The sequence below is a fragment of the Carassius gibelio genome, chromosome B12 (genome assembly GCF_023724105.1).
Source record: "Carassius gibelio isolate Cgi1373 ecotype wild population from Czech Republic chromosome B12, carGib1.2-hapl.c, whole genome shotgun sequence".
NCBI classification, from domain to species: Eukaryota; Metazoa; Chordata; class Actinopteri; order Cypriniformes; family Cyprinidae; genus Carassius; species Carassius gibelio.
This window is the reverse complement of record NC_068407.1, coordinates 27,150,284-27,166,632: the sequence shown is the minus strand read 5'-3', so window position 1 is coordinate 27,166,632 and position 16,349 is coordinate 27,150,284. Positions and strand designations below refer to the sequence as shown.

The 16,349-nt window shown below is 38.6% G+C and overlaps 1 protein-coding gene across 3 annotated transcripts in view; it reads left to right on the top strand.

Moving 5' to 3' along the window:
* Positions 1–1,147: 1,147 nt before the first annotated feature.
* LOC127969173 (ADP-ribosylhydrolase ARH1-like) overlaps positions 1,148–16,349 on the top strand; it is a 465,099-nt gene continuing 449,897 nt past the window's right edge. The window contains exons 1-2 of one of the 3 annotated variants that reach the window (XM_052570950.1): positions 1,148–1,703; positions 1,800–1,898. In XM_052570950.1, coding sequence (XP_052426910.1) covers positions 1,853–1,898 — 46 coding nt within the window. In that variant the 5' untranslated portion in view covers positions 1,148–1,703; positions 1,800–1,852. The remainder of the gene's footprint in view (positions 1,704–1,799; positions 1,899–16,349) is intronic. The other 2 variants (XM_052570948.1, XM_052570949.1) reach the window with 2 other exon arrangements.

Below are 16,349 nucleotides of genomic sequence, written 5' to 3'. Positions count from 1 at the left end.
TGAAACTTTGATTCCAGGTAAATTTTACACTTAACCCTTACTGGATACACTTTCTGTATTTCAAGGAATAGATTTCCCTTTCTTCTCTCAATTTAATAAAATAAAAAAAAAATATATATATATATATATATACACACATGTAAGCAAATACCCTTGATCAAGTAAGAGAAAAAAATAATTTCACAGCTTGATCTTCAAATTTTGTTTTTCAGTACTTGAGGTTTCATTCACAAACTTGTGAATGTGGCTGAATTCAGTAATCACAACGGAATAGGTAGTCACTCAGTCTCTTCCAATTAGATCCTTCCAAAGAGAATTTTGAAATGCGCTGTTTGTCCTACTAATTTACTTTCCTACCGTCCAGTTCAACACAGCAATGTTGATGTCATTCAGTAGCACTTGTTGGAAACTCCTTGTGGCTCGCCAGTCCTTACTCCCTCCGTGAACATGAGAGTTTGGACGAAATCCAAAGACTCCATTCAGTGAAACATCGATCTCCAAACAGCGTCATCTCAGAGTTTGCAGCACACACTCGATAAGGCAATGATGAACTCGAACCAGAAGTAAAAGAAAACAAGGGGGAAAAAAAACCTGACCTTGAATAACAAGGTCATAAAATCATCATTAATATCATTTTCAGAACAAGCACATATAACTACGTCTAACAAAGTGACAAAATTATTTTTTTTCAAATGTATACAAAAACATAAAATGTATCCCATGTAGTCTTACAAGAGAGAAAAAAAAAACGTTCACAATTAATTACCCAATGACTGCATCTTTTCTCATTTTTCACTTATGTGAACCTTTCACAGAGTAACACATGAAATAGTTACCTCACCAAGACCACGGATGAGATCGACTGTTTTAATCTCTCGTAGTTCAAACAAACTCAGTTTCCACTCGTCTTTCACTCCTAAACTTCCTGAAATTGATTTTCGATAGAAAACGTCTTTTTTTCTTCTTTATGAAACGCTTAATTAATGGATAACACCATATGCATTAAAACGAGGCCTCCTCTCTGCAATCGAAATTCAAAACGACTCAACAGTCTCTTATTTTTATCAACTTTGCTTCTAGTCTCGATACAGCGTCTTTAAATGAATATCAATCGGGTTTTAATCAAATATTGCTACTTGATTAATCAAATTTTTACATTTCAATCGGAGAGACCTGAAGCACCTCCGTTCACTTCTGTTCCAACGAAGCAAGAGAGCGAGAGAGAGCGCGCACGCACCAATCACGTGAGAAAAAAAATTGCTATCTAACGTTCTCACTCGTGATTGGTCAATTCTTATGTATACAATATGCTCTTATTGGCCATTTCAGAGCTCATGAACATAACTACTCCCAGCTCATCTGAGTGTTGGTAACCTGGGTTACATATACATATCTTGAGTGATTTATGTACCCATTAATCGAAAGTGGTGGTTAACCTGCAACATGGCCTTTAAAAACACGTTATAAACACCAACATGTGGAAGCCAAACTCTCACTGCGCGTGCACATGCATGTTCAACACAATACATTTGTAGAAGTGGATTAAGGTAGTAAGGAGCTGTTCACCCTATTCTGCTATAATATACTGTACTAGGAACTGCAAGATCTAGGGGGTCTGAAAAACATCTCTGTGGAGCTTCCTGATTGGCCAGTTAGTGATGACACAGTGCTTCATTTGGCAACTGCTGAGGCTCTAGCAACAGGTTTGGATTGGGCAACACTAAATTTAATTTAACAGAAATATGATACATGATTTTTCTGAAATGAAGCAAATATTCTGAGCTGTCATTAAATTGCAGGAAAAGCAGGCGAGGAGCTACTGCATGAGGTTGCTTTCCGATATGTGGAAGGAATGAGGGACATGGAAGGGAGGAAGCCAGGACCTTCAAGTATTCTAGGTATGCATTAACATTTTGTCTCTTTTGATAACATGAATAACCATCTAACCATCTAACTTCTCATTCCCAAAGACTATTAAATACAACTATTATTTATATAAAATATTATTTAAATAATATTTAATAAACAACAACAGCCATTAAGATGTTACTAAGCATTTAAGTCAAGAGTACACAAGATACACTATATACACAAGACAAATTCTAACTCGTGTTTAACCATTATAAGAGCCAGCAGCAATGAGTGGTGTAATGTAAAAATATAATTTTGAGTATTTAAGTTTGTGTGTGTGTGTGTGTGTGTGTGCGTGCGTGCGTGTGTGTGTGTGTGTGTGTGCATTTTTATATTTATGACAACTTGTGTGTGCGTGTGTGTGTGTGCATTTTTATATTTATGACAACTTTCACATTTACTCCACTACATTTCCTAAATAAAATGTATACTTCGACTCCAATACATTTCCCCAAAGCATATTTGGTAATTACTACATCATAAAATGTGAAGAACACAGACTGTAGGTTGAATGAATCAGTGGTCTGGCACTTGCAAGTTAAACTCCTTAAAATTACCTTTGCTCATGTGCAAGCAAGTTCTTGCACAACCACAGGTGATTTAATTTTCCACTCAAGTCGAGGCTGGGGTATGCAATATACAATACATGGCACAAACGTGATTTAGTCTATTAAAAAGCATTTAGAATCACAATATTGTCCTTTTTCCTCAATTTTGCCAAATGAAAATAGTTTTAAAAAATCAGAACACTGTTTTGCATCTTTGAACAACACACAGGATGGTGTTTCCTTATTGAATGTATCAGTTTTTTGAATGAATCAGCTGAATGACTGATTAAGTGACTCAATCACTCACAGTCAAATGCTTTATTCCTGAATAAATCAGCCGTTTGAATGAATCTCCCGAATCTCAGTGACTTAGTCATTTACAGTGATTTGCTGCCACCTGGAGGTGTTAATTTTTCTTTTTCTTTTTTAAATGTTAGTATTCAACATTTTATGTTTAAAACAAAACGTTATTTATGCATTTGCAACTGCAGATTAAATGCATCCACATCCCATCAGAGCAACATTAAACTGTGTAAATACATCTAAATGCCATTTCAGGTGCAGAATCCAGAAATGTTGTCTTATGTTGGAATGAAAGAAAGTAGCAGATGAAGTGCCTCTTATGCTTACACAAAGATGGAGGAAAGAGTTCCTGGAAGAAATAAAGAAAACTTAACTTGCTGCTCAAACTGTGTAGAAATAAGAAATAAGCATTTCTGTGTGTGAATTTCATCTGAGGTTTGGCCTATAGATCGGTGTAATCTAAATGTTCACGTTCGTTATTTCTACGGTTGATGTTTTCATTGTCATCTTTATTTATGTAGTGCTTTCAACAATGCAGATTGTGTCAAAGCAACTGAATTAAATTGGAAAATAGTGTCTCAATCATGCAAAAAAGCAGTTCATTATTGAATTCAGTGTCATAATCCAGCTCAATTCAGTTTAAGTAGTATCTGTGCAGTCAAATCGATGATGTCATTGGAAATTAACTGTCCCCATCTAAGCAAGCCAGAGGCAACAGTGGCAAGGAACCAAAACTACATCAGTCTCTGAAGCTCTTCTAGTTGTCCTGGTTCTCCGCTGACATTCAGGGCTGAAGAGGTCCTCTCTAGGTCCTGATCCATCATCTGGGCTGGATATGTGCTGGATCCGGATGACTGCAAACATCATCTAATCTGCATACAGACTGGATCTGGTGGCTATGGTGACCTCTGAATAAGAGAGGAAACGACTGATAATAGCGTAGATGCCGTTCTTCTAACAATGTAGTGAGTACATCATTATGTTAGCAACTATGTTTTGGAAGGTGTTCCCAGTTCTGGTTATCCTAATTGACTTAGCTTAAAAATCCTTTAACGGATTTGGATATTACAAGCATATTAAAAGCACATTATAAATGTATTAGAGTGTTATGTGTATTTAATCTAGATTTAAACTCACAGAGTGTGTCTGCCTCCCAAAAACTGTGTTAAGTAGGTTATTCCAGAGTTTTGGCGCTAAATGCGAAAGGATCTGCCATCCGCAGTTGATTTTGATATTTTAGGTATTATCAAATTGCGAGAGTTTTGAGAATGCAGGGGACATGTAAGACTATAGTGCAATAAGAGCTCAATCAAATACTGAGGTGCTTAAGCATTGAGGCCTTTATAAGTAATAAGCAAGGTTTTAAAATCTATAAGATGTTTGATAGGGAGCCAGTGCAGTGTTGACAGAACCGGGCTAATATGTTCATACTTCCTGGTTCTATTAAGAACTCTAGCTGCTGCAACGTGCAGAACAACCTCCCAATAAAGCATTAAACTAATCTAATCTTGAGGTCATGAACACATAAATTAACATTTCTGCATTTGACATTGAGAGCGTAGATCATAATTTAGATATATATTTTTGAGATGGAAAAATGCAGTATTACAAATGCTAGAAATGTGCATATCAAAGAAAATATTGCTATCAAGTAGCATACCTAGGTTCCTAACTGATGATGATGAATTGACAGAGCAGGCATCAGGTCTTAGACAGTGTTCTAGGTTATTAGAGTTTCCAGGACCTATAATAAACACCTCTTATTTATTTAGCAGGAATAAATTACTCTTATATAGGTTTTTATATTGACTATGCATTCCATATTTTTTTTCAAATTGGTATGTTTCTCCAGGCCAAATAGAAATATAGAGCTGAGTATCATCAGCATAACAATGAAAGCTAACATCGTGCTTCCTGATGATATCTCCCAAGGTTAACATTTAAAGCATGAAAAGTAACAGCCCTAGTACTGAGCCTTGAGGTAATACATACTGCAATTGTGATCGATATGATACTTCTTCACTCACTGCAATGGATTTTAGGTGGTTGTGTTGAGTGTGTGGTTGATTTCAGCTGCGTGCATTGTTAAAACTCTTGTAGATAAGATGGTGGCGTGGACGCATCATGAGGCTCAACGTCTTACCAGATTTCAAATAGTGTTAATTTACCTGGTTATTTAATTCATGTTCAATCGATTTAGTTATGCGAACTATCGCTAGCTTTAATAAACAGTCACATTTGGGAATCAACAAGTGGTGTTCCATCATAGTTGTAGCATCTGCTTAGGATCTGGTACGATCGTTTGGGCTTTATGTTGTAGGGATTCCTTTAGCCTTTTGACATCTGCATATAAATTACAGAATCTTGCCCCAGAGTATACATTTATATGAGTGCTTAATGGCAAGGTTTAGCCCCATTATCTGGAATAAACTGAGCAGACCTTCTTTAAGGTCTCCCCATCCAACTTCAAACACATTCTAAGATAACTAGATAACCCTTGATGCCAGACAGCAAATGGGCCTGGCTAAGCAGCCAACTCACATTCTCTCTCTCTCTCTCTCTCTCTCTCTCTCTCTCACACACACACACACACATACAAAAACACACACTCAAACCTTCTTGCATTTAACTCAGGATATAAGCCATTCCAAATGTATACGATATATTCCTGTGTGTTTGTATGTTTCCCAGCTCATATTAGCATAGTTATGATCCTCTAGTCGTGTTAGTTGACCTCTAAGTGCCTATATTCAAGCATAAGAATGTATCTTTATGTTTTTCTTGCATATCTTTCTTGGTACCTAATTAAACCGGTTTGCCTTAGCTAAATATCTCTACTATGTTAGCCTAAAATGCATCATACTATTTGTATCATAGTTTGGGTTACCAGATAACCAGTTCATCACTCCATTCATACAATATGCAAATCAGGTGTCACTGAGACAAAGAAACACTTTCCCGCATAAAACTATATGCCTTGTTATTGGTCAATCCAACCAATAGGGATGTTCCCGGGAAACCAGATAAAACCTATTCCACACCAAAAAGTAGGGCTTTTCTCTTAACTTGCGGTTCCCTGGAGACACCCATCAACTTGGACACCTCTCGACTCCCCTTCTAGGCTTTGTCCCCTTTTAATTAATGTGATGAGATTCTTTGATGGTTCTTAACAGGTTGTGATTTAGTTTATGAGTAAATTCTGCCATGATTCTCCACTCTCTTGCGTGTGAGCTCTCGCTCGCTGGCTCTCTCTCTCTCTCTCTCTCTCTTTACAGCACTCTCTCTCTCTCTCTCTCTCACTTGTTTCAAAACCACAACTGTCATGAGTCTGTTAAGTTAGATAACCTTTCCTCCTCCATCATCAGCCTGAACACCGGAGTTCCAAGCTGCTGCATACTGAGCCTTCTTCTTTACTCCTTATTCACCCATGACTTCGTTATTGTTTATGGCTCCACACCATAATCAATTTAGCAGATGGCACCACAGTGGTAGGTCTGATGATGAGGAGTCAGCCTACAGGGATGAGGTGCAGCACCTGGCTGTGTGGTGTGCCACCAACAATCTGGAACTAAACACCCAGAATACAAAGGAGATCATTGTGGCCTTCAGGCGGACTAGGAGTCATGCACACACCCCCATCTACATCAGTGGAGCTGTAGTGGAGTGTGTTTTGAGTTTCATGTTCCTTGGCATCTACATCTCTGATGACCTCACCTGTTCCCTTAACACCTCCACCCTGGTTAAAGAAAGTTCACCTGAGACCCAGGGCCCATATTCATAAAGAATCTTAATGCAAAAAGTAGCTCCTAGTGACAAAATTCTAAGAAAATTCTTAGAAATGTGGGCGTTTACTCTTAAAATTAAAGAAAAAATCCTAGTAAAGAAAAAAGTAATTCAGAAAGCATATTAACCCTTAAAAGAGGTCTTAAGGTCAAACTTGTTAGAAGCACAGACGAGGACTTTTTAAGAGGCTTAAGAGTTTCTTTAGCAGAGGAGAAAATGGCAGAAAGACGAAGAGGCAGAAGAAATGTGTTGCAGACAATGGATAACAGTTAGTTAATAAGACGCTATAGATTAGATCGTGCAGGGATCATGTTTGTGACTGATCTTATTAGAGACGTGGTAACATCTCCGATACAGCGCAGAAATGCCTTAGCACCAGAAATTTAAGTAATCACTACATTACGGTATTTGCCAACTGGGAAAATGCAACAATGCAATAGTGATGATTTGGGTCTGTCACAACCTTCTGTAAGCAGAGTGATCACACAAACAATTTCAGCACTTTCAGAACATCTTATTGTGTCACAGTTCATTTAGTTTCCACTGGACATTCACACCTTGCAGGCTCAAAAGGTGCGCACAAGCATGGGGAATGAACCGTTAATAGTTTGTGCTATACGCTCCCATGTCTGCTTCTTGTCCCTTGCTGTGACACTCGGCCCAAATTTTCCTTTAAGAATGGCCTTGTGTTCATCCACTAACTGGGCTAACAGTAAACACTGTCCCTCTGTCCAGTTTGGCTTTCTTGCCCTTCTTGGTTTTGATTCAATGTTTGATATATTAAATCCAACATTCAAACCGCCACTTAAATAGGACAGCAATCACTGTAATTGGAAAGAGTGGAACAATTTTATCATTCTAAGCCAATCAAATACTGTACCTTATAGGAAATGAAAAGCATGGTAAATAAAAAAAAGATTTATATAAACCCACATAACTGAGCCTGGTTTCTCCCAAGGTTTTTTTCTCCATTCTGTCACCGATGGAGTTTCGGTTCCTTGCCGCTGTCGCCTCTGGCTTGCTTAGTTGGGGTCACTTCATCTACAGCGATATCATTGACTTGATTGCAAATAAATGCACAGGCACTATTTAAACTGAACGGAGATGACATAACTGAATTCAATGATGAACTGTCTTTAACTATCATTTTGCATTATTCAGACACTGTTTTCCAAATGAATGTTGTTCAGTGCTTTGACGCAATGCATTTTGTTTAAAGCACTATATAAATAAATAAAGGTGACATATAATGTGTGTGTGTGTGTTCAAAAGAACGGTCAAATAGGAAAAAGTATGCATGTAAATTCAAAGTGAGAATTAGAATAGACCCTATACTTTAAATCACTCTTTTTTTTCCTTCTTGGACAACCAACCAATCACAGTCTTCAAAAGATTGTGTCATACATAGCAACAGGGTCAACCCTGTTTCCTCACTAAGATGAAAGTTTTTGTCTTTTCCTTGCTCAGAGTTGCTCTCAGATCTGTCCCGAATCACTCTTAAGCTAAGACTCCTACGTAAAAGTTTTTAAGCTAAATTAAGAGTTTTATAAGAGGATTCTTAGAATCTTTATGAATACGGGCCCAGGATTCTTGTGGGATTCTACCACTGTACCACTGAGAGCATACTCACAAACTGCATCTCAGTATGGTACAGCAATTGCTCCGCATCTGACTGCAAAGCACTCCAGTGGGTAGTGAAAACTGCCCCATGAATCACTGGCACCCAGTTAACTACCACTGAGAACATTTATCACAATCGCAGCCTGGACAGAGCAGGGAACATCATCAAGGATGTCTCTCACCCTAACCATGGACTTTTTACCCTCCTTCCATCTGGCAGGCTTTACAGGAGCCTATGCTTTCACACTTATAGGCTCAGTAAGAACTTCTTCCCCCAGGCAGTTACTTTATACATATATATTCTGTACATACTCTATACACTATATTATTGCACTTCTGGTTAGATGTTAACTGCATTTCATTAGCTTTGTACTTATACTCCGAATATTGACAGTAAAGTTGAATGCAGTTATTGCAGTCAAGTCAAGTCTGCTTTATTGTCAAATATTCCACATGTACAGTACATACATACAGAGATTGTGTTATTCTCAGACACCCGCTGCATGCAGTTAACACTAACAGCAGAACCTAAATATCTAGATCAAATATGAAATATAAGAAACAACTTTATAATAAGGGAATGTAAAAAAGACATAATAAAATTTAAAATAAAGCTAAATAAAGCAGTGCAAGGCACATGACAGATAGAGTCCAAATCAGTGAAGTGAATAAGCAGTCAAGTCAAGTCCCCTTTATTTATATAGCGCTTTAAACAAAATACATTGCGTCAAAACAACTGAACAACATTCATTAGGAAAACAGAGTGTCAATAATGCAAAATGACAGTTAAAGGTTGTTCATCATTGAATTCAGTGATGTCATCTCTGTTCAGTTTAAATAGTGCCTGTGCATTTATTTGCAATCAAGTCAACGATATCGCTGTAGAAGAAGTGACCCCAACTAAGCAAGCCAGAGGCAACAGCGGCAAGGAACCGAAACTCCATCGGTGACAGAATGGAGAAAAAAACCTTGGGAGAAACCAGGCTCAGTTGGGGGGCCAGTTTTCCCCTGACCAGATCAAACAAGCAGTCAGGGTATCCGCGGGGTCTTGAAAAGTATTAAAAGGTTATAAATCAATTTTGGGAAAGTTAAGAAGTTAAAAAGTATTAAAAAGTCTTATCACGGCTTTATAAAGTCTTAAACTGTTGAAACGCTAATTCAGAAAAAAATACTTTCAAAATTTGAGTCCCAAAAACATCGTAAAAGTGTGTGAATTTAGTCATTTTTATAAAAAAAAACGGAACAGGTACTAGGGCTGGGACAACGCGTCGAGGTCATCGATTGCGTCGACGCAAAATATGCGCACCGATTCGTCGACCTGTTTTTATTTCTCTAAAAAACGTTTGCAAAACGTTTACCTTATGTGCGCTAAATATACGCGATGGCCGGATCAACATTCTGTCCAACGTTATATAACCAATCCAGGGGTTTTTCTGCATTGATCTTTTTTTTCTGGCGGCTGTTAAAGCCTTATTAGCGCCTGACAGGGCGCGTACGAGAGAGATCCCCGGCTGCGCGCGTACTCACAGTCTTCAAACAACACGAGCGCTTCTTGCTCTCTCTTTCCCTTGTGCATATTAATCAAAATCATTAAACACGATAGAAAAAGGGTGAAACACCAAAGTTTCACACGAGCTCGCGCACTCACAGTCTTCAAACTACACGAGCGCTGTCTTGCTCTCTCTCTCTCTCTCTCTCTCTCTCTCTCTCTCTCCCTCCAAAATCATTAGAAACGATAGAAAAAGGGCGGAACGCCAACGTTTCACGTGGAGCATGCGGAGATTTTTTTCTCTCCATGACTGGCTGATGGCTCCCACTGTTAATGTTTTTTTTTTTTTTTTTTTTTTTGGAAAAGCACTCTCTGTATTAGCTTAAAACCCTCAAGTTTACATTGGTTACTGTATTCTTTAAATTGCTCTAAACAAGTATTTTGGGTGACCTTTTTTATTGAATGCTAGACATCAAGTTGTTGTTACTTTCATCTGAAAGAAGAACTTTTTTTCACTAAGCTAGGCCCTATGTGTTCAGTAAGCTTGTTTCAGTAAGCTATGTGTTTTCAAGGCTTCAAGGTTTTATTAAATGCTATCTCTATACAAGTGCAAAGTAATGCATTCTTAGTCAGTCTTTTATTTTGTAATTTTAAGAGCAATAAACATATATTGCAATGTTAAGGAATTCATGTTTTTTCATTCAGATATGTAAATCAACATGTATAAATTGTAAGTAGTCAATTAATGGGGAGATAATGGAAATCGAATCGGTCTGAAAAAATTAATCGTTAGATTAATCAATGCATCGAAAAAATAATCGCTAGATTAATCGTTTAAAAAATAGTCGTTTATCCCAGCCCTAACAGGTACATAAACTATGCTATTGTGGGTGTGTTCGTAAATTGCCTCTGAGATCACCAGAGCAGGCAGGCGGGCGGAAGTTCAAAACCACAAAGTATGCTCTGGCGTTCCCAGTGCGTATTACAACGCACCGAGATGCTGGGAACAAAATCAGAAGAGCTGAGGCACATGTCAGCATGATTGTTGTTGAGGGTGGAGCAAAGTTTTTTTTTTTTTTATAAACTTTGCTTTGATTTACTATCCCAGCCTATTTGATTTTTTTGTATCAGTCTATAGTCTTTATCACAAACTAAACTGTTAAGTTAAAAGTATCACTGATGTAAATGGTTACAGCTTGAAGTGGCGGTGAGGTATTAAAAAATATTGAGAAGGTCTTTGAAAAAGTCTTGAAAAGGTATTAAAATTAACTTCAAGATTCCTGCATATACCCTGAGCAGTTGAATTCCAGGCTGCAGCAAAGTCAGATTGTGCAGAAGAATCATCTGTTTCCTGTGGTCTTGTCCTGTTGGTCATCTGAGACGAGGTCTTTACAGGGGGTCTGCATCTGGGGCTCTAGTTGTCCTGGTCTCCGCTGTCTTTCAGGGATGTAGAGGTCCTTTCTAGGTGCCGATCCACCATCTGGTTTGGATACATACTGGATCCGGGTGACTGCAGTGACCCTCTGATCTGGATACAGACTGGTTCTGGTGACTATGGTGACCTCGGAATAAAAGAGAAAAAGACTAATTTTAGCGTAGATGCCATTCTTCTAATGATGTAGCAAGTACATTGGGTGTTATGGGACCTGTTCCCGGTTCCGGTTTACCTAATTAATGCAGCCTAAAAATCCTTTAACAGATTTGGACATTAAAAGCATATTGGTATGATATGTGTAAGCCAGGTTCAAGAGATGGGTCTTTAATCTAGACTTAAAGTGCAAGAGTGTGTCTGCCTCCCGAACAATGTTAGGTAGGTTATTCCAGAGTTTAGGCACCAAATAGGAAAAGGATCTGCCACCCGCAATTGATTTTGATATTCTAGGTATTATCAAATTGCCTGAGTTTTGAGAATGTAGCGGACGTAGAGGATTATAATGTAAAAGGAACTCACTCAAATACTGAGTGCTAAACCATTCAGGGCTTTATAAGTAATAAGCAATATTTTAAAATCTATACAATGTTTGATAGGGAGCCAGTGCAGTGTTGACAGGACTGGGCTAATATAGTCATACTTCCTAGTTCTAGTAAGAACTATTGCTGCTGCATTTTGGACTAGCTGTAGTTTGTTTACTAAGGGGGCAGAACAACCACCCAATAAAGCATTATAATAATCTAACCTTGAGGTCATAAATGCATGGATTAACATATCTGCATTTGACATTGAGAGCATCGGCCGTAATTTGGATATATTTTTGAGATGGAAAAATGCAGTTTTACAAATGCTAGAAACGAGGCTTTCTAAGGAAAGATTGCAATCAAATAGCACACCTAGGTTCCTAACTGAAGACGAAGAATTGACAGAGCAGCCATCAAGTCTTAGACAGTGTTCTAGGTTATTACATGCAGAGTTTTAGGTCCTATAATTAACCAGTTTTTTTCAGAATTTAGCAGTAAGAAATTACTTGTCATCCAGTTTTTTATATCGACTATGCATTCCATTCGTTGTTCAAATTGGTGTGTTTCACCGGGCCACAAAGAAATATAGAGCTGAGTATCATCAGCATAACAGTGAAAGCTAACACCATGTTTCCTGATGATATCTCCCAAGGGTAACATATAGAACGTGAACAGTAGTGGCCCTAGTACTGAGCCATGAGGTACTCCGTACTGCACTTGTGATCGATATGATACATCTTCATTCACGAATCTACGAATTGATGGTGGTCATATAAGTATGATTTAAACCATGCTCTTACATTAATGCCAACAAAGTGTTGAAGTCTATGCAAAAAGATGTCGTGGTCTATTGTGTCAAACGCAGCACTAAGATCCAATAGAACTAATAGAGAGTATTAACAACCACGATCAGATGAAAAGAGCAGGTCATTTGTAACTCTAAGGAGAGCAGTCTCAGTACTATGATACAGTCTAAATCCTGACTGAAAATCCTTACATATACTATTTTTCTCTTAGAAGGAATATAATTGTGAGGATAGCACCTTTTCTAGTATTTTGGACAGAAAAGGGAGATTGGAGATTGGTCTATAATTAACTAGTTATTTGGGATCAAGTTGTGTTTTTTTTATGAGAGGCTTAATAAAAGCCAGTTTGAAGCTTTTGGGGATATATCCTTGTAACGGAAACAGGTCAATTTAGCTCAAAGGGAATCATTTAAGATTTTAAAGGGAATTTGAACAGAATCACTGTTTAACGGCTGGTCACTGAGATGCCCTGCGATTCAGTGAACGAGCCGTTTAACATCAAATCTGCGCTGGATACTAATATCTAATATACTAATATAACAAGATCGGCAGTTTAAGACATTAACTTGTAAGCACAAAACACAAGATACTTCTCTTTTCAATATGAATAAGGCTTTATTAGATAAATCTAAGACATATAAACTAATCTAACACATAAACGCACGCACTCACACATTCACACAAGTTGCAGGAAGATCGAAAGTTAGGGAAAGATGAGTTTAAGAGAATGGAAATATGGAATCCCAAGTTTACAGCAATACGTTAAATTGCATAGACATGAACAACCATCAATCACGTAATTAGCCCTCGCATTGAGTTCCTCAATGGGGTTAAAATTAAATTAGATACACCAGCACAAATGTCTGATTGGCTAGAAGTTCAGTAGTCGCTGAAATGACGTCTTGGGGAGCCCGTGCTTGCTTGGGTGTTGGCTGAAGATGCAGAGTTGTGTGGCTGGTTGAAGTTGAACTCAACGTTACAAACTTAACTCAGAACACGAAACTCTCAAACGGAAAAGAAAAGAAATAAAGTTTGACGAGACTAGGTTGTGTTCCTTCTCATCGTGGCTAAATAGCAGCAGGCTTGCAGGCCGAAGCACGCTGGAACCGTGCTCAAACAGTGACGACTAAACAGCATGGCTAGAGAAGCTAAAGCTAGTTAGCAAAGCTACAAGCTAAAAGCTAAGAGCAGGCATGACTGATAGCACAAACAAGGCTAGAACTAAAAGCAGACATGGCTAATAGCAGCAGCATAGCTAGAGACTAAAAGCAAAGATTTTATGGTGTCCTAAGTATTTAAAGGGGGGGGGGGGTGAAATGCTATTTCATGCATACTGAGTTTTTTACACTGTTAAAGAGTTGGATTCCCATGCTAAACATGGACAAAGTTTCAAAAAAGTTGTACGTTTGAAGGAGTATTTCTGTTCCAAAATACTCCTTCCGGTTTGTCACAAGTTTCGAAAGTTTTTTTCGAGTATGGCTCTGTGTGACGTTAGATGGAGCGGAATTTCCTTATATGGGTGCTGGGGCGCGTCTGCCGGAAGAGCGCGCGCTCCCGTATAGCAGAGCAGAGAGAGGCTGTGCACAGACAATCACTCATCACAGCGAGAGCGTCGCAAAATGTCACAAAAGGAGTGTGTTTTTGGTTGCCAGGGCAAGACAACCCTGCACGGATTACCAAAAGAGAAACAGCATTAAGGGACCAGTGGATGAAGTTTATTTTTACAGAGCATCAGCGGAGTTGTGCAAGTGTTTGTGTTTGTTCCCCTGCATTTCGAAGATGCTTGTTTTACAAACAAGGCCCAGGTTGACGCTGGATTTGCACATCGTTTATTTCTTAAGGATAATGCAATCCCAACGAAAAAGGGTCACGATCGTGTGTTGGAACCGCAGGCGGTGAGTAAAACTGCTTCAAATATCTCTGTGTTGTTAACTTAGCTATCGGCGTGTAAGCACATCAAGTAAACAACATGCGATGTTGTCATCAAACTGCACGAGTAAAACTGCTTAAAATATCTCTGTGTTGTTAACTTAGCTATCAGCGTGTAAGCACATCAAGTAAACAACATGCGATGTTGTTATCAAACTGCACTTTCCACATGTACAGCTTAAAAAAAAAAAAAAAAGACGACAAAGTGGAACTTAGTCATTTTCCAAAACCGCTAAGCAAATATATACAGTTTCAGTACATACCACATAGAGAAGCCTTTGCTGATGCTGCTCTTGTTAAATTTTTGCTTCATAAATTGCCGCTTCAGCGGACGCTGCAGTCGCTTCTTTATGAGATTGTAGCAAGTATAGATCTGCTTCTACTTTTGCCTTTTTCCTCATCATAGCTGCTTCTCTTTCTGCATACAATGCTTTAGCTCGAGCTGCTTCTGCTTTAGCTCTCGCCCGAGTCGCTGCCACACTGGCTGATGACCGACTTTGTGAAGATTTCCAGCTAGAAACTTGTGATCTAATCTCAAAGGCCTGATGGTTGTGGTGCGGGGTGTGTTTCCCATACATTTATTTATTTTTGGAGACTCGCCACAATTTTAAAACTGATCTTTTTTCAAAAAGGCTTCATTGAATAAACATGAGTAACGTTACTTACTGCACGTTTAATAATAATAATTCCTTACATTTATATGTTTAAATATCAAAATGAGGCACAGGTGTTTTTATATCGCTGTATTTCTGAAGAAAGACTTGCATGTTATATGCCTGATAGCAGTGCATGAGCGCACCAGCTCTGCTTCGTTTACAGCTGTTACTGGGGAAACCTCTATTTCTCGCGCTTTATGTCTATGCTTTAAAACATCTCCTGTTGGCAAATAATTAATTTGCATTTTCATTAAGTCCGCCTGATCCACGCAGCAAACATTTTGTTTGTTATCAAAAAATATCTACTCTAGAGGGACTTGGCTGTTGTTATTGATTCTATTTGGAAGTCTACCGGAAGTTAAGTTAGGTCCACAAAAGCGCTCATGCGCAGTAACGTTTGTTTATGTTGTTGCCGCTGAAACCGTCTCTTCGTTCGAAAAGACATGATTGTCAAAATACTAAGTTAGAATGAGTGAGGAATGATAGGGAGCGACAGAGCGCGTGTTCCAATGAACAACAACTCCCATGAGTCTTACGCTCTTTCCCGACGTCATCAAAGTACGTCTTATGTTATTATTTTGATTGAGTGACCCCTGGTGGCCAAAAATTCCATACTGCACGTTTAATCTACACTTAAAAGGATAGTTCACTCTCAGATTAAATTTTGTTATGTTTTAGCTTACCTCAAGGACATCCAAGATGTAGGATTCTTTGTTTCCTCAGTATTTCCCATTTTAGGTCCAACCGTTCTTGTCTGTGACTCACATAATGGATGTCAATGATCACCACCTCAAAGAGCATGCACAGAGGAGTCAAATTTAAACAATTCCCCATCGTAAGTACACATTGATTACCTAAGACACGAAAAGAGTGGTTTGTGTAAGAAAACGAACAGTATTTATATCGTTTTTAAAAAGAAGCTGACTGATGAGGTAGTAGAATGACATTAGTTCCATGGTGAATGAGGTAGTGAGCAGACCAATGCTGCACAAAGTGACTGGTGCATGCCATCGTATATTAGTGGGGGGGGGGTTCATAGTTCAGTGGTGTCTGGGGCAGAAGTGGGACAGGGGGGGCAAGTTTGGGAGCGAGTTCAGCTTTCTGACAGCTTTGCGGGTGAGACGTGTTGCATAAATGTCATGGAGGTAGGGGAAAGAGACACCAATGATCTTTCCAGCTGCTCTTATTTTGCGTTGCAGAGTCTTTTGGCAGGACGCATTGTAGGCGCCATACCACACAGTGATGCAGCTCGTCAGGATGCTCTCGATGGTGCCTCTGTAGAAGGTGTACAGTATTGTTCAAAATAATAGCAGTACAATGTGACTAACCAGAATAATCAAGGTTTTTA